Here is a 23606-nt window from a genome sequence, read left to right as displayed (position 1 = left end):
GTGATCTGAGCAGGGTCCTAGACAAGAAGGGCTCGTCTACATCCTGTGGGTAACTCGCGCATACCTGTGCATCCCTCACGGGTTCCAGGCTCCTTTCCCAAGACTGCTTCTTGGGGCAGGGACTGTTGTCCCCATTTCACAAAGGAAGACCCTGAGGCCCCTCCCACACGTCTCTCACGTGGAGAACCAGCTCTTGGACCTGGAGTCCAGGGTGCTCCCTGCCGCCCCACAGCAGTCCGCAGAGGGCTGAGGGCCGTGCTGGTCACATGCTGCTCGTGGCAGCCCCGTGTGCAGGTCTGGAAGCATCCGTCTGACCTCACTCTCTAGAAGAGAGCAGAAGCTTACCCAGCTGTGTGTGACATGCACTCTGTGTCACGCGCGGGCCCTGTGGCCAGGGCCACTAGCCAACCAGTGAGTGCTGCGGTCCAGCTCTCTAGAGGGACGTGAGTGGGAGCCGTCCCGCAGGGTTGGAAGGAGGGAGAAGCCAGCCTGTGGGTGCTCTGCCTGCTGTCTTTAGAGTGGGAGCAGGGCCTTCTCACTGGCCGCCTGTCCCGGGCACCGTGCTGAAACGGCCGCCAGCCGGGAACCTGCTCCCCCGCATGCCCGGCTCCAGCCAGTCCCAAAGCCAGGCGCCTCTTGGCCTCTCTGCAGTCTCGGGAGCTCACTGCTGCCTCCCTGTGGTCAAAGCTGCCAGCGGCTGTGTGACTTCAGGCGCAGGTGGCTTCCTTCACAGAATCTGGGAACCCCCTAGTCCTGGCCGCATGGGGACCTAGTGTGGGGGAGCCCAGAAGCTCTGGTGTTCCAAGGGAGACGGGAGGCTCACCGCCAACAGATGCTGCTCTCTGTGCTTTGCTTTGGGACACCGTATTCAGCCTCTGAGCGGTCAGGCCAGGACCCCATTTGGGCTGGCCGCCCTTCCACCCTCCCCCCTGCCCCGCTCTCCTTCCTCCTGAGCTCCTCACCAGCTCCCGCTTCAGGGACCGCGGCCATCCTTGGTGCCCTGGAAGCAAGCCAAGACAAGCATCCCTGGCCCCATCAGCAGGTCCCAGGCCTTGATTCTGTGTCTCTGTCCTTCCATTTGTCTGTCTGTCTCTCTCCTGCTCCTGGTGACAGGACAGTGGAAAGCCACGGGTGGAGGAAGACTCAGGCTGAGGCCCCTCTCACCCCGGTATTTATCACTTCCTTGTGCCTGTGCGGTCCCTGTGCTCGGTCCTGCCGAGTGCAGGTGTCTGTCCCAGAGCGGGCCTGTTTGTGTTCCTGCCCACATGCTGCGTCTGCCTCTGTGTCCTGGTCTGTCTGTCCCTTGCACACGCACACCCTCCCCGGGCTCCCTCTCTGTGTGCAGGTGACCACCCTCTGCAGAGGGCAGGGGGCAGGCTGGGGAGCCCCTGCGTCTCTTCTGAACTCTGGAGAGGGTTTTGGGTTTAAGAGAAATCATGTTCCCACAAAAGTAGTCTTTTCCAGGGAGACAGCCCCGGCCTGTCTCTGCTGTTGCCAGAAGGCATGTCTCTCTCAGCTGAGTCCTTGCAGGCTGGCCCTGGAGAGGGTGTGGCCCCTCAGACCTAGAACACGTGCTCTGTGGGGTGTAGTCCCTGACAGTTGCTTTCCTTAGTCCCGATCCCAGAAACTGCCCGCTGAAGTGGCTTCCCTTTCCTGGCAGGCCCCTCGAGGCCCCTGGCTGTAATCCCTGCTGCCCCACCCAGCTGCCGCCTCCTCTCAGCCTGTGTCCCCTCCCCATCCCCAATGGCCCGCCCTCCTGCCGGGCCCCCTCTCCTCCACCAGGACCGCACCTCTGCCACCCGGCTGATCGGCCGCACTTTGCTCATAGGTGGGCGGCTCTTTGGCAGCGGGAGCTGCTCCAGCCTGTCGGGGCCGCCAGGTGCAGCCCCCGTGGTGCACAGGATGGTGGAGGCCATGTCCCAGCTTCGGGAGGAGAAAGTCCAGCTACAGGAGGAGCTGGCGGCCCTGCGGGAAAGGCTGGCCCTCCACGACAGTGACCAGCAAGCTGCATCCACCCAGCTGCAGAACCAGGTACCTGGGGAGGCTGGGACGGGCAGAGGCCACTGCCCACCGTGGAGTAGGTCAGAGGACATTGCCCGGGGCACCTGGAACCCACCAGGCCTCTGCATACTAGACACATGCGGCCTCCTCTCCTTGTTCGGGAGTGCACAAGAGCATGAGATGGCAAGCATCAGAGGCTTGGGCCTCCCTTCCTGGTCATCCTGTGCTCCACTCCTCATGGTGACCAGGGTTCAGGACCTACCTCTTCAGAAGTGACGGGCTGCGGTGTAGATGTGAGCGGAGCAGGAAGGCGCTGGGATGCTTCCTGCCCCGAGGCCCGTGCTGCTTTGTCCCTCCCATCTTCCTCAGTGCCCTGGATGGGGCAGCCCGAGGGAACAGAACTCACTGCAGAGGACACCCAGGGAAAACTGGCGGGACGGAGGGGCTAGTGTGAGTGCCCAGGGAAAAGGGAGCTCCAGACCCCTGGAAGCTGGGAGAGCCGAAGGTTTTTGCTGGCGAGCATCGTCTCCTTCGATGGCTGTCCCGAAGGACATCTGGGGACCCTCGGCCGTGAGCCGCACGCCCTTGGGGCTGGCCGCTGGCCCTCCTCTGCGTGCCTGCCTCCTTTACCCTTTTCCCTTCCCCACCTCCTCCTTTCCTGGGGCTCAGCTCCCCATGCCCATGGTTGGTGTCTGTCTCTCGTACCTGTGTCTGACCCTCCCTCTCCCCCAAGGTCCCCACCTTGTCTGCATATCATGCCCACGCTGGGTCCCGTGCCCTGAGGTCTGGGCCGGGGCTCTCTGCGGGAAGCCCTGCTTCAGGCGGGGCCCAGTTCCTTCTCTGTCCCAAGAGCTATGTGCTCTCTCCTCCAAAGAGGTGACCCAGCCACGTGGACCTTCTGCTCCAGGGAACATCACTGAATACCAAGCCATCTTCTCAGTTCCAGGGGGAGCAGATGTTTTCATGCACTTTTTAAATGCAACATTTTTTCCAGCTTCCGGGTGTGTCCTCTTCTCAAGAACCGTCTGTTCTGACCACCCCTTGCTGAGTTGGGTGGATCTCCTCGGGGTGTCCCTAGTGCCCTGTGACCCCATTATTTGCCACCTCTGTGCCCGTCTGCCTGCTGACGGGGGCTCCTCCACATGGGGTGCGACACACCAGCCTTGCATCCCTGTTGCCTCCTGCGGTGCCCGCCCGCCTCCCTCCGTCAGACCTTCGCTGGGGGCCTGTCTATACTAGGCCCTGAGCTCAGCCCTGGAGATGCCCAGGTGGACAGGTGCGCCATGGCCCGTGGAGGCCGCAGGCTGGGGGAGGCCGGACATTTGTCACGTGCACCCACGTAAGGCTGGGAGAGGAACAAGGGCTCGGTAGGCTGGCAAACACACAGGGCATGAGGGCTTGGACCAGGGGGCTTTGTCAGGGAGGTAAGACCTGTTGGGGAGGTCAAGGACAGCCTCCCTGAGAAAGTAGCTCTGGAGCTGAGGTCTGGCACGGAGCAGGGGAAGTGCGTTCTGAGCTGAGGGAACAGTTGTGCAAAGGAACTGTGGCAGGAGGAGCAAGATGAGTGTAAGTGTGGAACCAAGGCTTGTGTAGCTGGAACGTGGTGCCAGGCGTTGCCCTGTGGGGCCATGGGGCTGGTCTGAGACCCACCTTGCAGGGGACACACGTCTGGCCCACAGTGACAGCTCATCAGCAGCTCTTCCTTCCCTGACCTTCCCCAGTTAAGGCTGTCCACTTTTCAGAAGAGTTTGTTTTTTTTTTTAAAAGAGCTTTATTGAGATATAATTCACATAACATAAAATTCATCCCTTTAAGGTATACAATTTGATGGTCTTAAAAGTGTATTGAGATGGTGATGCAGCCATCACCGCTATCTAGTTTCAGAGCATTTTCCCAAATTCCCTAAAAAGACCTAGTCTGTTGCTCCCCATCCCCCCTCCCCCAGCGCTGGCAACCGCTAATCTGCCTTCTGTTTGTCTGGATTTGCCTTTTCTGAACATTTCATATAAATGAAGTCATAATAATATGTGGACTTTTGTGACTTTAAACAAGTTTTTAAAAAAATATCTTTTCCCTTTTATTAGCAAAATCTATTACTTTTTAGAGGGAAAGTTGACAGTGAAGCATCCCAGCCTTTCTGGGGTCTTGGAGCCGCAGCCCTCCCCTCCCCTCCCCTCCCCCTCCCAGCCCCCTCCTCCAGCCCCTCCCTCCCCTGGATGGTCTGGAGGGTTCCAGATGCTTCCTGGTCTTTGATCACATCTTAGCCTTGAGCTTGCTGACTGCCAGCTCTTTTCTGGAAATTTCTCAGGGGATGCTTCTGAAGCTCCAGGTCTCTGAGCCGCTCTCTGGAGGGTCCGACCCTGTGGAGCTGGGCCAACTGCGTGGGCCTGGAGCCTAGATCCTGACTTTGGCACTGCTCGTTAGCTGTGTGACCCTGGCCTAGTTAATCACTGCTCTGCGCCTCCATTTCCTCTTCTGTAAACTGGACTCAGTAGCGACCCGACGAGATGATCTGGTGTTATTGGCGTCGCTGCCACCAGCGTCGTCGTCCCTGTGAAGGGTTTTGAATTTGGACTCACGTGAGCTGGATTCTGGCCCCGGCTGTGCCACTCGCCAGCTGTGCAGCTGCAGCAGGTCATGTCCTCTCTGAGCCTTCACTTCCCAGTCTCTGAACTGGGGCTAATAGATGTTGCTTTGTGGTTTTTGGGCGTATCAATTGTGAGACTAGGAAAATGGATGGTAAACCGTAAAGTGCCATGCCTTGTGAAGTGTCCCTCCCATGTGCTGCGGCCTCCTGGCAGCCTCGCTGTGGTTCCTAAGAAAAGCTCTGCCTCGTTCTCAGCTTTGCCCAGACTCGCCTCCTGAACGTGGCTGCTTTCCCACGGTGCTCTTCCTGAAAAGGCAGTGTTGCCTAGTGGTTAAGAGCAAGGGCTCTGTGGGGGTCACTGAGACCCCCGAGTTCCACTTGGTGGTCAGGTGACCTTGAACAAGTTGCTTAACTGAGGCTTAATCTCTCGGAACCTCAATTTTTCTTCCTGTAAAATGGGGATAATAGTGGTACCTACCTCACAGGGTTGGGGGTTCAAAGTGATGATCTTAGGAGGCCCCCCTGCCCTGCTGGCAAAGCTGATTCAGTCCGTATGTTACCACCCAAGGGGGCTCGTCTGCTCGCTGCAAGACATGCCAATGGTCAGGAGGGAAGGTGGTGGGAGAGAAAGGACTTTATTACAGCTTGCCAGCAAGAAGGAAGATGGCCCACTCATGTCCGAAAGGACCATCTCCCAAAGCAAAGACTACAGGCCAGTTATATACATATATAACGGGGGCCAGCCTCCAGGTGGGGGAGGTGGGTGGTCTCTGGGTGGGGCAGACATCTGGTCCCAGTTCCTGAGAGTCCTTTGTTTCACTGGATGTGCCTCAGAGAATGGAGCAACTCCCTACACCCTGATCTTTCAGTTGTCATTGATGACGGTATCAGCATGGGCTTTCTGCCCAGGGGTCATCACATTCCTAAGAAACTCAAAAGAACAAAGTTATCATCTTAGAGCAGCTGGGAGGGGCCGTAAAATCTACAGAGCACGTCTGGGCTAGTCAGTCAGGGGTCATTCAAAGTTACAGTATAGTTTCCTTTCTACAATATGGCTTCTCTTATATCAAGCTTGTGTTGACTGGTATCAAGTGGGGCTGCCGACGACAGTGTTGGAAGCTGGCTTGTGAGGGCTGCGGGAGTCTCTCCAGGCCTCTCCGCGGGTAATTGTCGGGGGAGATGTGTGTCTTCACGGGGAGCCCGCTGTGCTCCTTGTGGGGAGCACTCAGGCCAAAGGTCCTCAGTCCTTGGGTGTCTGGCTGAACAGGCCGCAGAGGCCACTGGGCTCAGGCTGGCGACTGAGGGAGGCTGTGGCTGGTCCGATGACCCTCCCCAACCTTGGCAACCACAGCCCCAGGCCATGTCCTGGTGGCCTTGAGCCCCCCTCTCCTCTTGAGGATGTCCCTGGAGTGGTGGCCTCTGTGTTCCCAAGACCCCTTCCATGTGACGCACCCCGCCTGCACCCCACCCCTTAGTGCCCCTGCACCTCCAGATAGAACGTGAGAGACTGTCGGACGCCACAGACACAGACCAGGTCTGGCCCTCAAATGTGTCTTGCTTGTTTTCTCTGCTTCCTTTTTTTTTTAACCATTTAAAAAAACTGTGGTAGGGTCCACATAACCTAAAATTGACCATCTTGACCATCTTTAAGTGTACGGGTCAGTGATGTAAGTACATTCGTGTTGTTGTGCAGCCTTCACCAGCATCTGTCTGCGCAAGTCTTTTCATCTCGCAGAGCTCCGTCCCCATTAAACACTAGCTCCCCGGTCCCCTCTCCTCAGGCCCTGGCAACCGCCATTCTACTCTGTCTCGATAGATTTAGTATTCTGGGTGCTTGTATCAGTGGAATCACAGTACTTGTCTTTCTGCGACTGGCTTATTTCACTTAGCATAATGCCCTCCAGGTTCATCCATGTAGTTGCAAATGGCAGAATTTTCTTCTTTTTTAAGGCCAAATAATATTCCATTGTATGGATATACCACATTTTGCTTATCCATTCATCCGTCAGTGAACACTTGGGTTGCTTCATGTTTTCACTATTGTGAATAGTGCTGCTGTGAACATGAGTGTGCAAGTACTCTTTGAGACCCTGCTTTCAATTCCTTTGGGTGTATACCCAGAAGTGGAATTGCTGGATCATATGGTAACTCTATTTAAAATTTTTTTTTTAAAGGTATGATTTTTGGTGAGGAAGATTGGCCCTTAGCTAACATCTGTTGCCAATCTTCCTCCAGTTTTTTTTTTTTCTCTCCCCAAGGCCCCAGTACACAGTTGTATATCCTAATTGTAGGTCATTCTAGTTCTTCTATGTGGGATGCTGCCACAGCATGGCTTGATGAGCGGTATGTAGGTCCACACCCAGGATCTGAACTGGCGAACCCTGGGCCGCTGAAGTGGAGCGCACAAACTTAACCACTTGGCCATGGGGCCGGCCCCTATTTAAAATTTTTTGAGGAATCTACCATACTGTTTTCCACAGCAGCTGCACCATTTTGCATTCCCACTAGCAGTGCCCAAAGCTTCCAGTTTCTCCACATCCTCACCAATATTTATTATTTTCTGAGCTTTTTATTTTTTTTAACAATAGCCATCTTAATGGGTATGAAGTGATATTTCATTGTGGTTTTGATTTGCATTTCCCTAATGATTGGTAACAGTGAGCATCTTTTCATGTGCTTATTGGCCACTTGTATGTCTTCTTTGGAGAAATATTTCTATTCAAGTCCTCTGCCAATTTGAATTGGGTTTTTGTTGTTGTGTTGTAGGAGTTCTTTATATCTGCTGGATATTAGCCCCTTATCACGTAGATGATTTGCAGGTAGTCTCTCATTCTGTGGGTTGCCTTTTCATTCTGTTGATAGTGTCTTTTGATGCACAAAAGTTTTTTTTTTTTGGAGGAAGATTAGCCGTGAGCTAACTACTGCCAATCCTCCTCTTTTTGCTGAGGAATAGTGGCCCTGAGCGAACTTCCGTGCCCATCTTCTTCCACTTTATATGTGGGACACCTATTTTGCCAAGTGGTGCCATGTCTGCACCTGGGATCTGAACCAGTGAACCCTGGGCTGCTGACAAGCTGAACGTGTGAACTTAACCACTGCGCCACCGGGCCAGCCCCTACAAAAGTTTTTATTTTGATTAAGTGCAGTTTATCTATTTTTACTTTTGTTGCTTTTGCTTTTGGTGTCATGTCGAAGAAATCATTGCCAAATCCAGTGTCATGAAGCTTTTCCCCTATGTTTTCTTCCAGAATGTTATCGTTTTAGCTGTTACCTTTAGGTCTTTGATCCACTTTGAGTTAATTTTTATAAGCGGTGTAAGGTAACAAATGGGTCTAACTTCATTCTTTTGCATGTGGATATCCAGTTTTCCCAGCACGTTTGTTGAAAAGACTGTCCTTTCCCCATTGAATGGTCTTGGCACTCTTGTCGAAAGTCATTTGACTGTATATGAGGGTTTATTTCTGGGCTCTCTATTCTGTTCCGTTGGTCTATATGTCTCTCATTATGCCGGTACCACACTGTTTTCATTACTGTAGCTTTGTAGTAAGTTTTGAAATCAGGAAGCGTGAGACCTCCAACTTTGTTCTTTTTCAAGATTGTTTTGGCTATTTGGGGTCCTTTGAGATTTCGTATGAATTTTAGGATGTTTTTTCTATTTCTGCAAAAAAATGTTGCTGGGATTTTGATAGAGGTCGCAGTGAATCTGCAGATGCTCTGTGTAGTATTGATGTCTTAAGATGATTAAGTCTCCCGTCCATGAACATAGGATGTCTTTCCGTTTATCGGTGTCTTTGATTTCTTCCAGCAACGTTTTGTAGTTTTCAGTGTACAAGTCTTTTGCCTCCTAGGTTAAGTTTATTCCTAAGTATTTTATTCTTTCTGAGGCTATTTTAAATGGAATTATTTCCTTAATTTCCTTTTTGGATCGTTCTTTGTTAGTGTATAGAAATGCAACTGATTTTTATGTGTTGATTTTGTATCCTGCAACTCAGTTGAATTGGTTTATTAGTTCTAATTGGCCTGATTTTTTAATGACTGAGTTAGTTGCCAACGTTTAAATCGTAGTTAAGTTCACATAAAAATCTGGGCTTCCTTTTTGTCATAAAAGATTGGCAGATGTGGTACTTCTGGGCTGACATTCCTGTGTGGCACCCACTGCCTGGAGCCTAGCAGCAGCTCCCACCTTTGGCGGAAGCGAGCATCCTTCAGCGTGCCCCCGCCTCCTCCTCCCTCCTGCCCCACGCCTTGCCAGACAGCCTCACTCACAGGCCCTGCTTCAGCTGGCCCGCATGCATTCAGCCTTCTACGCACCGGGTACTGGGAGCACAGCGCCTACACAACAGACAGACGTCCCTGTCTTCACGGACTAGCGTCCTAACAGTAGAAGTTATTATGTGCTGGGCACTGTCCTCAGTGCTTCACATATATTACTCCCTTAATCTCACTTAATCCTCAAGACATCCTCAATATGCGGTAGCCTCATGATACACACGAGGTAACCGAGAGGCATGGCGAAGTTGAGACCTGTCCAGGGTTATCCAATGTCTGTACCAGAAACCTACGCCGTCCGGCCTGAGAATCCATGTTCTAACTGCCCCTCAGTGCCAGAAGGACCCGAATGTGAAAACTCGGCAGTGGAGGCAGGGTGGGCGTGGACGGGGCCAGACAGGCCTGGCCGGAGGTCACGTAACCAGGAGTCAGGTCTGGCGGATGGGCAGTGTGTTGGGGACAGAGTGGGGTGCTCCCAGGGGCCGCCCCTCTGGCCTCTAGGCAGTGCTACCTCGATGCCTTGTGGATCCCAGACCCTCTCGCTACCCCAGCTCAGCAGCGCCTGGCTGCCGGGAGAGCCCGTGTTCCTGAGGAGACAGCGGTGATGGTGGGCCAGGCTTGGCGGGAGGTCGGGAGGTAATTGGCGGCTGTCTGCGTTGATAGGAGCAGACAGCTGAGAAAGCACAGACCTGTGGCCGCAGGGCAGCCCCACCCTCTGCTGAGCCCGCTTCTGCCCAGATGTAAATGTGGGTTTGTGTCAGGTTGGCAGACAGGCCCCAGCTCTTTGCTCCCCTGAGGGCCCTCTGCACCAGGCCCGTGACTCAGTTTCTCTGGCAGATGAGGAGCGTGGGCCGGGGGACAGATGCTGCCCAAACCCAGCCTGGTCCCTTCCTCAGCCCTGGGGCCAGCATCATGCTTCTTGGGGACCATCACAGCAGCCTGGCAGGAGCCTCTGCTGACCCTTTGCTGTTACTTCGAGTGTTTATTGAGCATCTCCTGTGCACTGGTCACGGCTCCTGATGAGCGATGGAGACAGCCCCTCCCCTCTGCGTACAGACGCAGGTGTTGCTGGCGCAGAGCTGTGGTGGGGGGGCCTGCAGGGGCTCCCTCTGTGGAAGGCCCTGCTCTGGTCAGGTTCACCCTCCGCTCCCCACTGTCTGCTCTCACTGCTCCCAGCTCGTCTCCCTCCATGCTTCTCTGGGTGCCTCCATCTGTCTCTGTCTTCTTGCCCATTGTTTTCCCTGACTCTGAGGGACTCGCCTGCTCTTCCTTCGAGGCCGGGAGAAAAGTGGCACCTTCCCCCGGGCCCCGCTGGAGCAGACCCCCTGGTGGAGGTCAGTGTTCCCCCCACCCCGGTCAGCGTGCATTCTTATTTCCCAGCCCCCGGTGGAGCTGGCCTGCCGGGCGCACTCACGGCGCACCGTGGAGTGGCTGTGCCTGACTGACTGCCCTGCAGTGTTGGTGGGCTGTCCCCGCGCTGCCCGACACAAGCCAGGAGACAGCTAAGTGCCTCACGTCTCTGATGGAAGGGGGTCTTGTGCAGCCTCTTTCTCCACTCTGCACCCTGCCCACTTTGCAGCCCCCTCTTTTGGGGACGCCCCCAGAGATTCCAGGCAGAGCCCGGGGGCACCCAGAGTTCCAATTGTGATGCAAGAGAGAACAGGAGCCTGGGCCGCAGGCGGGTGGCAGGCAGGCATCCTGGCCCCCAGGTCAGCACTGGAAAACCCGTCTTTCACCGCATGAGGGTCTGAGTGGCTGTGGCGTGGGGACAAGCGAAGTCAGAGCACACCCAGCCTGGTGCCGAGGAAGCAGCCTGTCTGGGGGCACCGGCTCAGTGCAAGTGGGTCTTCCTGGGGTGATTTCTGAGGGAGGGAAGGCGGGTGGGGGGACCCCAGCTGTTCAAAAGGAGGTAGACCCATCTGTTTCAGGGTGGGGGGAGTGTGAGAGGAATACATCGTCTTCAAGACTTGAAAATTACTGAAGAGCATCAAGAACTTGTCAAGTATAATCCCACAGTCCAGAGACCTCTAGTTTTTTGTATCGTATTCACAATTTTGTTTTCAGATTTTTCTTGGGCTTAATATGTTGAGGCACCTTTCCCCATCTCACTTAAAACTCTGATAAACACAACTGCAAGGCTGACACAGCAGTCTGTGTGTGCACAGACCATAATTTACTTAACCACTCTCCTCATGCTGGGCTGTCAGCTCTTTCCAACTTCGTGACTAAGGGATGACAGGCCGCCTCATGCATACCATCCCTCACTCCTGCTAGGGCCGGGGAACTGGGCACTCCTGGTACCAGACTCTGAACAGAAGGGGGTGGTGGTGTGGGCAGACAATTGGCACCAGCTTTGCCTCGCCCCTCATGGCCCATGGCCCATGGCCCGCCTCCTCCCCCGGCCTACTCAGAGAAGCAGAGGCCGGACTGTTGTGGTTCGGCCACCTTCTCCAGCCCCGGGAGGCAGGGAGCTCCCAGCCCTGCTGCCCACAGGCTGGTGATGACATCTCAGCCAAGTAAAGTAGGGAGATTTGGCACACACACCCCAAAAATCCCAATGTCTGGCCTCTCTTGAAAGGTCAGAAGTTTGGCGACACTGGGCCTGAGTCCCCTGGTTGCAGTCCGCAGGTGGTGCATGGCGGCTGCCTCCTCCAGGTGGATCTTGGGTGCCGGTCCTGCACTGCCCCTCGCCCAGCTGACCTGGCTGGCCTGTGTGGGCAGTGGCCTTTGTCACCTGTTGTTTAGTGATAAGAAGCCAGTGCTTCGTGGCCCGTCTGTGTAAACCACGCCCCCTAACCCTCCAGTGAGGGTCTGACTCTCACTGCGCCTTTTCCAAGGGCACTGTGGTCATCACGGAATCTTCTGCAAGAAAACCCCAAACATGGTCTGATGAACGCTGGTGCCAAAGTCTGTGTCTGCATTCTGGGTTGTTTCCCGATGAGAGGCTCCTGGAGGTGGGCTGACACGGAACCAGGGTCTGGGTCCTGTGGGGAGGGTGGCCAGCTGGGGGACAGCTCCAGGTAAAGGCCGCCACCCTGGGATCTCTCTCGGGGCTGGTTTCCCTGCCCCAGGTTCCCTTGGAGCCGGGTCCCGGGCCTCCTGATGGGGTGCGCACACCCTTCTCTTTCTCCCAGCCTCTGCCGGCCACACTTCTCCTGCGGGACCGACTGGGAGCTGGGGTGGACGTAGGCCCCAGAGGTGCCCTGGTCTCTGGCAGACCTGATCCACAGACAGACTTACCAGGAACCACTCAAAGTGGAGAATTCCGGGGGCTGGGCAAGGACAGACCCAGGTTTTGTAGAGTTGGAGGTTTTTACAACTTGGGAGCCCTTTTAAGAAAAAAGAATATAAAGTTACAAATACAAAAGAAGGTACAGGCCTTGGCAGGGGCCTGTGAAAGGCAGGTGTCCCAAGGGCCAGGCTCCCGAATCTCCCAGTGAGCTGCCACTGGCATGGGCCGAGGGTGACACAGGAGTCACCTCTGTGCACGTGTTCCCAGGCTTTCCCAAGAGCCCAGGCTCACTGGGTCCTGCGGTGGGACAGGGCACTGAAGGCTGTCGGGACCAGGCCAGGTGCCTCACCTGGAGCCCCAGGTGTGGCCTGAAGCTTGCACACAGGGCGGGTTGGGCAAGAGGCTGGGTGTGGGCTGGAGGTGAGGAACACGGCTCACTGTGACCCTGGCTTTGTGTCGGCAGGTGGAAAACCTGAAGGAGAAGCTCATCAGCCAGGCCCAGGAAGTGAGCCGCCTCCGATCAGAGCTGGTGAGGCTCGACCACAGCGTCCTATGGAGGGGGGTCGGGGCTGGGCAGACCCTGCACAGACTGGCCCCCCAGATGAGGGGTGCGACCCTGTCTCTCCCGAACCCCACGTCCATCCAAGCTGGGCTGTATCCTGGCCACGCAGACCCCCGTCCTACTTGGAAACACTCCCAGAGAATACTTGCCATCACTCACTGGGCCCTCCGAGGTCGTGTGACCCCGCAGGGGAGGGGGGCTAATTCTCATTTGCTGACATAAAATGGGAGTGTGAACTCTGTGTATAAATATGACTTTTCTTGTTACTTTCACACTCCAGAAAATAGAATGGAAGGGGTGGGGTGCAGGGGGAGCACTTCCTGCTTCCCTGCCAGGCTCGCCCTTTCTCTCTGCCATCTTCATCTTTGTTTTTCTCTTGAGCACCTTCTCTCTTCTTTCCCTCACTCACCTCTCTTTCTCTTTTCTCCCTCTTGCCGTCTTTCTCCCCGCTCTCCTCCCTTCTCCCCTGCCCTCTCCCCTGCCCTCTCCCCTGCCCTCGCCCTCTCTCTGCCTCCTTGCTCCTTTCTTGCCCCTGACCTGCCCTCCCCCATGCCCCCCCTCGGCCCTGGCTCTCTGCAGGGAGGCACCGACTTGGAGAAGCACCGGGACCTGCTGATGGTGGAGAATGAGCGACTGAGGCAGGAGATGCGGCGCTGCGAGGCCGAGCTGCAGGAGCTGCGGGGGAAGCCGGGGGCCGCCTGCACAGGCTGCGAGCACAGCCAGGTGAGCGCCAGACCAGGTGGGCCTGGAGGGCTCAGTTCCTAACAGTGACCCTGCCCGCCTGCCTGCCTGTCTGTCTGTCTGCCTCACACCTGTCCCTGTGCCTCCAACCCCCGGTCTGCAGGAGAGCGCCCAGCTCCGAGACAAGCTGTCCCAGCTCCAGCTGGAGGTGGCGGAGAACAAAGGCATGCTGTCGGAGCTGAACCTGGAGGTGCAGCAGAAGACCGACCGGCTGGCCGAGGTGGAGCTGCGGCTCAAGGACTGCCTGGCCGAGAAGGCGCAGGAGGAGGAGCGGCTAAGCCGGCGCCTGCGCGACAGCCATGAGACCATCGCCAGCCTGCGGGCCCAGTCGCCGCCCATCAAGGTGAGCCACAGGCCTGGAGCGCGGGCAGTGCCCTGCGTGTGCCTGGACTGTGCCTTTGTTCTTGGCCCCTGGCGCCCAGGGCAGGACGTCAGAGGGGCTTGTCCTGGTGAACAGTCAGTGTGCACGGTTGAAGGAACCATTCCAGGTCTGCACTCAGTCCTGCCCCTTCCCCTTCTGGCCGTCCAGCACCAGGCATGTAGTGGGCATCCAGCAATCGGCACTTGAGGTGCCTGCCGTGTACCTGGCATGGACGCTGTGCCTTGCTAGATTCTGCCCTTCTTGTCTGTTCTGCACCCTGTTCTGGGCCGCAGCCGGGCTCGGAGTGGGCTCATGAAGATGAGAAGATTCCAGGGGGCTCTTGCAGCATTCATGTGGGACCTTGATGCTCCTCTGGCTTTTTCCGGGGACTCTTAGTGGGATGTTCCTGACGGTCCCCTCTGGGCCCCGGGGTGATGTCCAGGCACTCACACACCTCCATGCACCGTCCCTCCCTCACCCTGCAGTATGTCATCAAGACGGTGGAGGTGGAGTCGTCCAAGACCAAGCAGGCCCTCAGCGAGTCCCAGGCCCGGAACCAGCACCTGCAGGAGCAGGTGGCCATGCAGCGGCAGGTGCTGAAGGAGATGGAGCAGCAGCTGCAGAGCTCGCACCAGCTGACCGCACAGCTCCGGGCGCAGGTGTGCAGGCCATGTGAGGGTGCACGCTGGGCTGGAAAGCTAGAGGCGGGCCTGAGGTCCAGGGCAGGGGTTGAGCACTTGGGGGTCCGACAGACCGGGGTTCCAGCCTCTCCTCCCCCTGCTGGCGGTGTGACTAAGGGCAGGTTTTGTCTGAGTCGCTGTGTCCTCCTCTGTACAATGATCTGACCATAGAACCCACCTGACAGCGGGGCTCAGGGACATAATCACGAGAGGCCCTGCACGGGACCCGGCACACGTGCTCTTGGGAAGGGGTTGTAGTCAGGGTCGTAACAAACGCCCCCTCTGCTCTCCTGGGGCCTGTGGCTCGTGCACGTCATGTGCTGGGCCCCAGGCTGATGCTGGGCTGATGCAGGGAGTAGGAGTTGCACGGAGCTCACAGGCCTTCCCAGGAGAGAGCTGGCCATCTTCTGCCTCTTCTGGGTGTGCATGTGTGTTCACTGGTGTGCACAGGGGTGAGGGGCCAGGCTTCTTCCCTCCCTCACCCCCCGGCACTGAACCCCTGGCCCTGGCCACCAGATCGCCATGTACGAGGCGGAGCTGGAGCGGGCCCACGGGCAGATGCTGGAGGAGATGCAGTCCCTGGAGGAGGACAAGAACCGGGCCATCGAGGAGGCCTTTGCCAGAGCCCAGGTGGAGATGAAGGCCGTGCACGAGAACCTGGCAGGTGAGCCGGCTGGCTGCGCCCCAGCCCACCCCAGGCTGCAGCCCCTTACCCCGTCCGCCTCACGCCCCTCGTGTCCCCACAGGCGTCCGGACCAACCTGCTGACACTGCAGCCGGCGCTGCGGACCCTCACCAACGACTACAACGGGCTCAAGCGGCAGGTGCGCGGCTTCCCCCTGCTGCTGCAGGAGGCCCTCAAGAGCGTCAAGGCCGAGGTGAGCGCAGGCCCTGGGGGTAGGGCTGGGGGGGCTCGGGGCCCTGGGGCAGCGAGGCAGCCACCCAGGCTCCCCTCCAAAGGGCAGAGAATGCCCCCGGACAACGCCTCCCCCCACACCCACTGCCACCCTCAGACCCTGTTCGAAAAACAGCCTGGTCAGGGCAGGTCTTCCTATGACTCTAAACCAAACACATTATGTATATCTTTACGTCCCAAACTTATATCCTTATATCTTGAAAACGCTACCCACAGCTGTTCAGCTTAATTGAACTTTTTCAAGCCGCCCTTGTGCAAGACGAGAAGAGCAGCGGCTCATCAGCCTCCGGGCGGAGCCTCTTACGCCGTCGGCCCCTCAAATCTGGATGTCGGCTCCTGCAGGGTGGAGGGACTGACGCATTTGGGGAATAGAAAATAGCTCTCCTTTAAAAACTTATGTCAGTAATACCTGGATGTAGTGGACAGTTCCACCCCTGCAGAAGGGCGTCAGGTGGGAAGGGAAGGCCTCTCTGCCACCCCAGCCCGCTCCCCGAAGGTGGCTTGTGTCCCAGCATTCCCCGCAGGGCTTTCGGAGTGTGCTGTAGCCTGTCGATGTGTATGTACGTGGATTTGTAGTTCCCTCCAGCCCAGCAAAGGGGAACATGTGTATGTGTGGTCTGCATCTTGCTGCTTTCCCCAATGCAATGTGATTTGGAGATCTTACCTACCAGCTCCTACAGATCCACGAGCTAGATGGTGTTATCCCCATCTTGCAGATGAGAAAATGGAGGCTCAGGTCCTCCAGCTGCTCAGGGGTTGAGCTGGAATTGGAGTCCAGCCGCCTCATGTTGTAGGCGAGTGCTAGTGCTGTGGGGTGAGGACTGAGTCCTGGCTCTGTGCAGGGCAACCCTGGGCTACAGGCTTAGCCTCTCTGGGCTCAGTTTCTTCCATGGTCAGTGGGCCTGGTAGCAGCGCCTACGCAGAGGGGTTGCTGGGAACAGGTGATGTGTGCCAGCGCACGTCAAGTACTCAGTCCCAGGCAGGAGGCAGTGAGCAGCCTGTGGGGGGCACAGGCAGTCGGGCAGATGGGCCCGTGGAGCCGGCCCCTCATGGCACTGCTCGTCCCCCATCAGATCGGCCAGGCCATCGAGGAGGTCAGCAGCAACAACCAGGAGCTGCTGCGCAAGTACCGGCGGGAGCTGCAGCTGCGCAAGAAGTGTCACAACGAGCTCGTGCGGCTGAAAGGTGACCCACCATTAGGGGCTGGGGAGCGCCCAGCATGGAGTCCCCGACCTGGCTTGTAGGTGGTCCCGTCCTTCCCCACGGCCCCAGCACCACGCCTCGGAGCTGTGCTGTCATTGAGGGGTGTGATTCCTTCCTTGTAGATGAGGAACCGAGGCACAGAGGAGGCAGGAGACCTGCTCAAAACTGCAGGCTTGTTAGTGTCCACCTTGGATCTGTCCCAGTGCTGAAGTCCTTGTCCCAATGCCCATGGCAGGCTACCCTCAGGCCCCAGGTGGCCACGGGGTTGGGTATTGAAGCACCGGGTGGTGGGTGGCTGGGATGCCACTCGTTCTGGCTTAGGGCCTGGTCAAGCTTGAGACTTCACCCGTCCACTGCACCAAGGTTAGGGAGCGCCTGTTCTGTGCCAGTTGCTGTTGGAGACACTGAGATATGATATGGGCCCCACAGATGCCATCCCTGCCCTCATGGTGCTCACTTCAGCAGGGGGAGCAGAGAGTCATCATTAGTCACCCAGAGAACCCAACACTGCCCCTGATACCAGACTGGGGAGAAGCTCTGAGAGCCCCTGGGTGTCTGACACAGGGGGTGTCGGGGGGCTTCCCGGAGGAGGTGGACAGGTGAAGGGGAAGGTGGCCATGCTGGCTGTGGTGGGAGTTTTCTCCTCCTCCCAGGAGCACTGGGATCCCCCTGAAGGGCTGGAGGCAAGGGGGCGTTGTGCTCAGCTCTGGCCTCCACACGCCCCTGGGGCTGCCCTGTTGCCTGTGCCCACTCTGCACTGCCAGGCGTCCACCTGCTGTCCAGTGCTATTTGCCCGTCTCATCCCCAACCCCTGTCCTGGCATTCACTGCGCCCTTTCAGAACGACAGAACAAGCCCCTCGGCTTACTGGGACCCGAGCCCCTCACTGTGCAGATGAGGAAACTGAAGTCCAGAGATGTAAAGAGAGTGTCTATTTTGGTACTCCACCCAGACTGCGTGCAGTGTTTGAGCCCCACAGTTGGCCTTTCCTCCCCGTCCCACCCTCAACTGGTTTGCTCAGGAAGGAAATGTACCAATAAGTGAACTCATCCTGTAGTGTGAGTGACTGATAACAGCTTTGTGGGCCACCTTGCCCTGGGGGCCTTGCTTTGAAGGCAGGGGGCTCTGAACCACTAGGCTGCTTAGGATGCCAGTGGAGACCAGTGTGGAGGCGGTCTGGTTTAACCCTTCTCTCCTCCCCTACCCAATGCAGGGAACATCCGGGTGATTGCTCGTGTCCGGCCAGTCACCAAAGAGGACGGGGAAGGCCCTGAGGCGACCAATGCGGTGACCTTCGATCCCGACGATGACTCCGTCATCCACCTGCTGCACAAAGGAAAGCCTGTATCCTTCGAGCTGGACAAGGTCTTCTCCCCGAGAGCCTCACAGCAGGACGTAAGTGTGGCCCTTCAGAGGAAGGGACAGAGATCAGTGGAGAGGGGACACAGAGACTCGCAGGGAGAGGGAGAGATGGTGGGAGGATGGACGGAAAGACGTCTTAAGAGTGGGGAAGACATGATGGAGAAGCCTGGGGCACCACGATCCCTCTCTCCTTCCCCTCTGGAGGAGAGAAGAGGGTGAGAAGCTAAGACCGAGGGCCTTAGGAGCCTCTGCCAGAAGGAGAGCTCCATGTGCAGCCCTCCCACCCTCAGCCCCGCCCACACATGTGGCCCCGCCCACTCTCACAGCCCCACCCACACATGTGGCTCCGCCCACTCTCACAGCCCCACCCACACATGTGGCCCCACCCCCCTCACAGCCAGACCCACACATGTGGCCTGCCTATCCTCACAGCCCCACCCACACATGTGGCACCGCCCACTCTCACAGCCCCACCCATTCACGTGGCCACTCCCAACCAGATGACCCTGGCTCCATTGAAGGAGGGCCCTCCAGCTGTGAGCGCTCTGTTCAGGGTTGTTTCTAGCAACTCCCCGGTCCCCAGTGCCGAGCCCTCAGCCTGTGAGAGCCATGTGGTCTCAGCATCGCTCTTCTCTCATATCTGCCAGGTCCAACCTGCCAGGCCTGTTTTGCCTCTGCCTTCTTGTTGCCATACTTGGCTTCACCTTTGCCCCCATCCTCTGTCTGCTGGCAGGCAGGCAGGCCAGAGGAGGTGCAGGCACGTGCTGGCCTCTGCCTTCATTTTGCTGCGCCCTCCTTGAGAGCTGGAGAATGGGGTTGGGGGTTTGTGAGCTCCAGGGCAGGGGCGGGGGGGCCCCTTCAGGTGTTTGCCTGCAGTAAGCCCTGTTCTGTCTCCCCTTCAGCCTCTTGGCAACCAGGTTGCCGTTCATGTCCAGTGTAAGTGGGTTATTAGTTGTGAATTCTGCACAGTGAGCTGGTTGCTTACAATAGCATGTGCTGCATTATTGCTGAAGGAGAGAGCGCTCAGGGGGAGGGGGCTAGACCTGTAGCTGGTATGGGGCCCTGGTCTCAGCAGCCCTGGCAGCCCCTCACCCCCCATCTGCATCCCCCCTAGGTGTTCCAGGAGGTGCAGGCCCTGATCACCTCCTGCATTGACGGCTTCAATGTCTGCATCTTCGCCTACGGCCAGACGGGCGCCGGCAAGACGTACACAATGGAGGTGGGTGCTCGCTGGATGGGGCAGGGGTTCAGAGTGAAGACCACTGCCCTGCCGCTGTAGAGGGGGCTCCCTCACTGATCTTGGGGTTTGTGTGGTGTGTGTTTTGCCTCACTTGGTTTTCACAACCACTCTGGGAGCAGAGCCCGTAGCTGCCTGTGTTAGCCTCAAGGCACCAGCAGAGGGGCCACCTGGCTCAGTGCACCTGCGATAGTCCCCTGGGTGTGAGGCAGGGGCAGACCCACAACACACTCTGGCATCAGCGGAGTCTCGCTTGGCCTGGGGCCGGAGTCCGGGGCGGCACTTCAGCTCTCTCAGGATAGGATTTCACTGCACCACACATGTTTTTTGGGCCCCTGCTGTGTGGCTTCCCATGCTGGGCCTGGGGGCATCAGGGCAATGAGGGCGGGTCTCTGCCATCGAGGAGAGCCCTGGGCAGTGGGAGAGGCTGGCCAGTGGAGGCTGTCATGGGGCGCCCAGCTCTTACCTGCTGCCCCCACAGTCAGGGCAGGGCTTCATCTCTGGGCTTGTCGCCGCCCCATCTCCATGGGGTGTGGCCAGGAACAGGGCGTTGAGAGGAGGAAGAATCTCGACTGTAGACAAAAATGGAAAGCTGGCCCCTGGGGGTGTCTTTGGTTTGTCGGCATTTGCTTGGCTCTTGAGGGGTGCTGTGGGGTTCCCCGGTGGGGGAAGAGGGCAGGTGTTGAGAGGGTTGGACAGGCCCTGCTGGCCCAGGCCATCAGGCACCCTTTGGCGAGGCTACCAGGCTGGCAGTACTCAAGCCTGGCAAGGGAGCCAAGCAGCAGAAGTGGAAGGAGAGCGGGAGGTGCCATCAAGGGGGAGGCAAGGGCCCCAGTGAGGACCCCAGGTTTCCTTTCAGAAAGGCCAGCCAGCCCATCAGGCCTGGGGCACTGGCTGGCTCTGCCTGCACCTCCTCTCCAGCACCCACAGAGCCCGGTCCATGGCCTCCCTGACATCGAGCACCATTGTGGGCAGTGGCAGGGACATCATCCATTCCCCGTGCCCCCTCCCACGTGGCCCACCAGGGCTGGGTATGCATCTGGCACCCAGCAGTCCCTGTGTGTGGGCTCCTGCCAGGCATTTCACCCAGGGGCTCTGCTGTCTCAGGGCAGTCCTGGCACGGTGGTGTCTTTTTAAATGTGGGAAACTGAGGCCCAAGGAGGTGAAGTTGCTTGCAGCTGGTGGAAGGCGTTTGGGGGCAGAACAGCAGGCAGGTGGGAGCTTCGGTCAGGGAGGGTGGCCTGTGAGGGGAGGCCAGCTGGAGGGAGATGGGGGCCCCAGACACCATGTGAGCATCTGCACGGTACACCCCTCATGGTGGGGAGAGGCCCACTCACTGGGGCCTTGCTTCTGCCCCCAGGGGACCCCTGAGAACCCGGGCATCAACCAGCGGGCCCTGCAGCTGCTCTTCTCCGAGGTGCAGGAGAAGGCGTCCGACTGGGCGTACACCATCACCGTCAGCGCGGCCGAGATCTACAACGAGGCCCTCAGGTGGGCACAGGCCTCCCGGGCAGCTCGGGGTCCTCAGGGCCGTATGGAGCAATGTGGGATGGGAAGTGGGGTCTCCCTGAAGCAGGGAGTTGGAGGCTGTATGTCTTGACTCGGCCCAGCGGTCTGCTGGTCCTAGGCCCCGCCCCCATGCCCGTGGGCAGAGGAGAGAAAGGCTTTCTGAGCCCACCTGGGACCCCAGACCCGGGCGCTCCTTTTCCCGTGGAAGTGTCCTCACCCTCCCCGCAGCTGCACCAGGTGGTAGTAAGTGAGAGTGGGGGGGCTGGGGGCCGTGCCCTCAGGGGCTCAGTGCATCACAGGGCAGGAGTGGCGCCACCACAGGACTTTTGGGGAACATTGGTCTCTGCCCTTCAGGGGCCTGAGTGCTGGGAGGAGCTGGAGGAGGAGGAGGAGGGGCGAGGAAGGCTTCCTGAAGGTGCAGTGTGTTAGGGGAACATTCCAGGCTGGGGGCAGGTGCGGTGCAAACAGAGGCAGACTGGGAGGAGGGAGTGACCGCCATCCGCCTGGCCCTCCAGGGACCTGCTGGGACAGGAGCCCCAGGAGAAGCTGGAGATCCGGCTGTGCCCAGACGGCAGCGGGCAGCTGTACGTGCCGGGGCTGACGGAGTTCCAGGTGCAGAGTGTGGACGACATCAACAAGGTGTGGGGCCGGGCCGGGCAGGGCAGTGCTGGGAGACCCTGCCCACAGGCAGAGCTGCCCTAGGGTAGGACACGTCCCCACCCTCTCTGAGCCTCAGTTTCCTCTGTACGGTGTAGCGGGTGACGCCCCTCACAGGGGTACTCGGGGACAGGGTGATTCCAAAGACCCCACTCCCAACCCTGTGCTTCTGCCCTCCCTGCCCACCCCCCCCCACCCCCCCGGCCAGGTGTTTGAGTTCGGCCACACCAACCGCACGACGGAGTTCACCAACCTTAACGAGCACAGCTCCCGCTCACATGCGCTGCTCATCGTGACGGTGCGCGGCGTGGACTGCAGCACGGGCCTCCGCACCACGGGTGAGTGAGGGCGACGGGCAGCCCGGCCCGAGCCCCGCCCAGGGACCCACCCCTGGGGCGGCCTTGACCTGCCCTGTGCCCTCCCTGCAGGGAAGCTGAACCTGGTGGACCTGGCCGGCTCGGAGCGCGTGGGCAAGTCGGGGGCCGAGGGCAGCCGCCTGCGGGAGGCACAGCACATCAACAAGTCGCTGTCAGCCCTGGGGGACGTCATTGCTGCCCTGCGCTCCCGCCAGGGCCACGTGCCCTTCCGCAACTCCAAGCTCACCTACCTGCTGCAGGACTCGCTCAGTGGGGACAGCAAGACCCTCATGGTGGTGCAGGTGAGGAGCGCAGGTTGGGGCGGCCGGCAGCACAGGGGCTCGGCCAGCACCAGGACCAGGGGCCCCTCCCAGGTACCCAGGCTGTGCACGGAAGGGCCACTTGTCCTGAGCAGCTCCAAAGCATGCTGAGCTCCAAACCGTGCACCCCCCAGCCTCCCCAGCCGAGCTGGTGACATGCACCCTGTGTACCTCGCAAGTTGCTCCTCTCTGCCTCTGACCGTGCCGTCGCTGCTCCCTCAGTTCCCCTCCAGCTCCCCCCATCTTCTCCAGCAAGCCTTCTAGAGTCCCCTGGCTGTGAGCTCCCTCTGCTGAGCATGCTGCCCCCTCCAGTTGTTGGGGGGTGGCTGGTCGGGGTGGGGAGTGAGCCCTGGTCTCTCCCAGGTGTCGCCCGTGGAGAAGAACACCAGCGAGACGCTCTACTCCCTCAAGTTTGCTGAGAGGGTCCGCTCTGTGGAGCTGGGCCCCGGGTCCCGCAGGGCAGAGCTCGGGTCCTGGTCCAGCCAGGAGCATCTGGAGGTACGGGGACCACCACGGGCCTGTCTTGGTCGTGGGCAGGAGGGGAGATCTGGGAGCGGGACAGCCTGGAGCGGTGGGGAAGAGGAAGATGCCAGAGGGGGTGGAGCCCGAACTTGAACCCAAACCTAGCAGCCTCTTTAGTTCAAGTATTTCTTCTTGGTCTCTGAGGTCCCTGTGGGGTCGTCTTCTGGTTGGGTGTGCAGGCCGGCACACAGGCACTCGGTAGTAACTAGTTTATTTCTTTACGTGGATTATCTCATTTAACTCTGGCACTACCTGAAGCAAGGGTATCATCATTGTGCCCATTTGGCAGATGAGAAAACAGTTTCAGGAGGCTGGGAAGGGGAGGAGGGGGAGGTGCGGTGCGGGTGGGGAGCCAGGGCAGCGTGGCACGGACCCACCTGTCCTCCCCCTCCCCTCACAGTGGGAGCCAGCTTGCCAGACGCCACAGCCCGCAGCACGAGCCCATTCGGCCCCCGGCTCTGGGTCCACTAGCCGCCCAGGCTCCATCCGGAGGAAGCTGCAGCCCTCAGGTGAGCCTGTAGGGGGTGTGTGGGTGGGTGAGCCTCCCCACAGGTCCATCACAGCCACTGGGCTGCCCTTCCCTGGGGGCGCTTTTTCTTTTTTTCCTTTTTTTAAACTTTATAGAACTTGACCAAAACTTGTGTCGCAACTTGCCCTGGCCCTAGGAAGTAGTCAGGGCGGACAGCCCTGGGCCCGTTTTACAGAGGGGAAATCGAAGGCCCCCCTTGGAGGAAGGGGTAGCGTAAGCAGGAGTGCACCCTCCAGCTCCTAGCTGGGCTGCTCACCTGAGGCCCAGGACACGATTCTCCCAGGCCGGCTGGCTGGGCTCGTGCAGTACCTGCCCGTCAGAGCAGCCTGGCGCACCCGGGGGCTGGGGTGGGGGAAGAAGGCAGGGCTCACCTGTGTCCTAGGACTGGCAGCCAGGGCTCCGGCCCCCTCGGCCCCACTCATGGAAAGGCCTGATGAGTGCTTGAGGAGGGGGAGCGGGTAGGGGCAGCAGGGTCCGGGGGGCCCTGGCCCGAGGCAAGCCCACCAGTGAGATGCCTGTCGCTTTGATTTCAGCCTGACGGCTGGGGCTGCAGTCTCTAGGTGA

The 23606-nt window shown here is 58.6% G+C and overlaps 1 protein-coding gene across 7 annotated transcripts in view; it reads left to right on the top strand.

Annotated features, from left to right (window-relative positions):
• Positions 1–23606, top strand: part of KIFC3 (kinesin family member C3) — a 35772-nt gene that overhangs the window by 11319 nt on the left and 847 nt on the right. For 5 of the 7 annotated variants that reach the window (XM_046681817.1, XM_046681818.1, XM_046681821.1 and 2 more), the window contains 16 exons: positions 1829–2031; positions 12553–12618; positions 13231–13374; positions 13496–13735; positions 14239–14412; positions 14950–15097; positions 15180–15310; positions 16422–16533; positions 17764–17945; positions 19027–19131; positions 20510–20640; positions 21174–21297; positions 21524–21653; positions 21744–21973; positions 22355–22489; positions 22914–23022. In XM_046681817.1, coding sequence (XP_046537773.1) covers positions 1829–2031; positions 12553–12618; positions 13231–13374; positions 13496–13735; positions 14239–14412; positions 14950–15097; positions 15180–15310; positions 16422–16533; positions 17764–17945; positions 19027–19131; positions 20510–20640; positions 21174–21297; positions 21524–21653; positions 21744–21973; positions 22355–22489; positions 22914–23022 — 2364 coding nt within the window. Of the gene's footprint in view, positions 1–1828; positions 2032–12552; positions 12619–13230; positions 13375–13495; positions 13736–14238; positions 14413–14949; positions 15098–15179; positions 15311–16421; positions 16534–17763; positions 17946–19026; positions 19132–20509; positions 20641–21173; positions 21298–21523; positions 21654–21743; positions 21974–22354; positions 22490–22913; positions 23023–23575; positions 23603–23606 lie in introns of all 7 variants that reach the window. The other 2 variants (XM_046681819.1, XM_046681823.1) reach the window with 2 other exon arrangements.

Source organism: Equus quagga, chromosome 13, assembly GCF_021613505.1.
Source record: "Equus quagga isolate Etosha38 chromosome 13, UCLA_HA_Equagga_1.0, whole genome shotgun sequence".
Lineage (NCBI taxonomy): Eukaryota > Metazoa > Chordata > Mammalia > Perissodactyla > Equidae > Equus > Equus quagga.
Note: the sequence above shows the minus strand (reverse complement) of the source record. Positions and strands in the feature narration are given on the sequence as shown.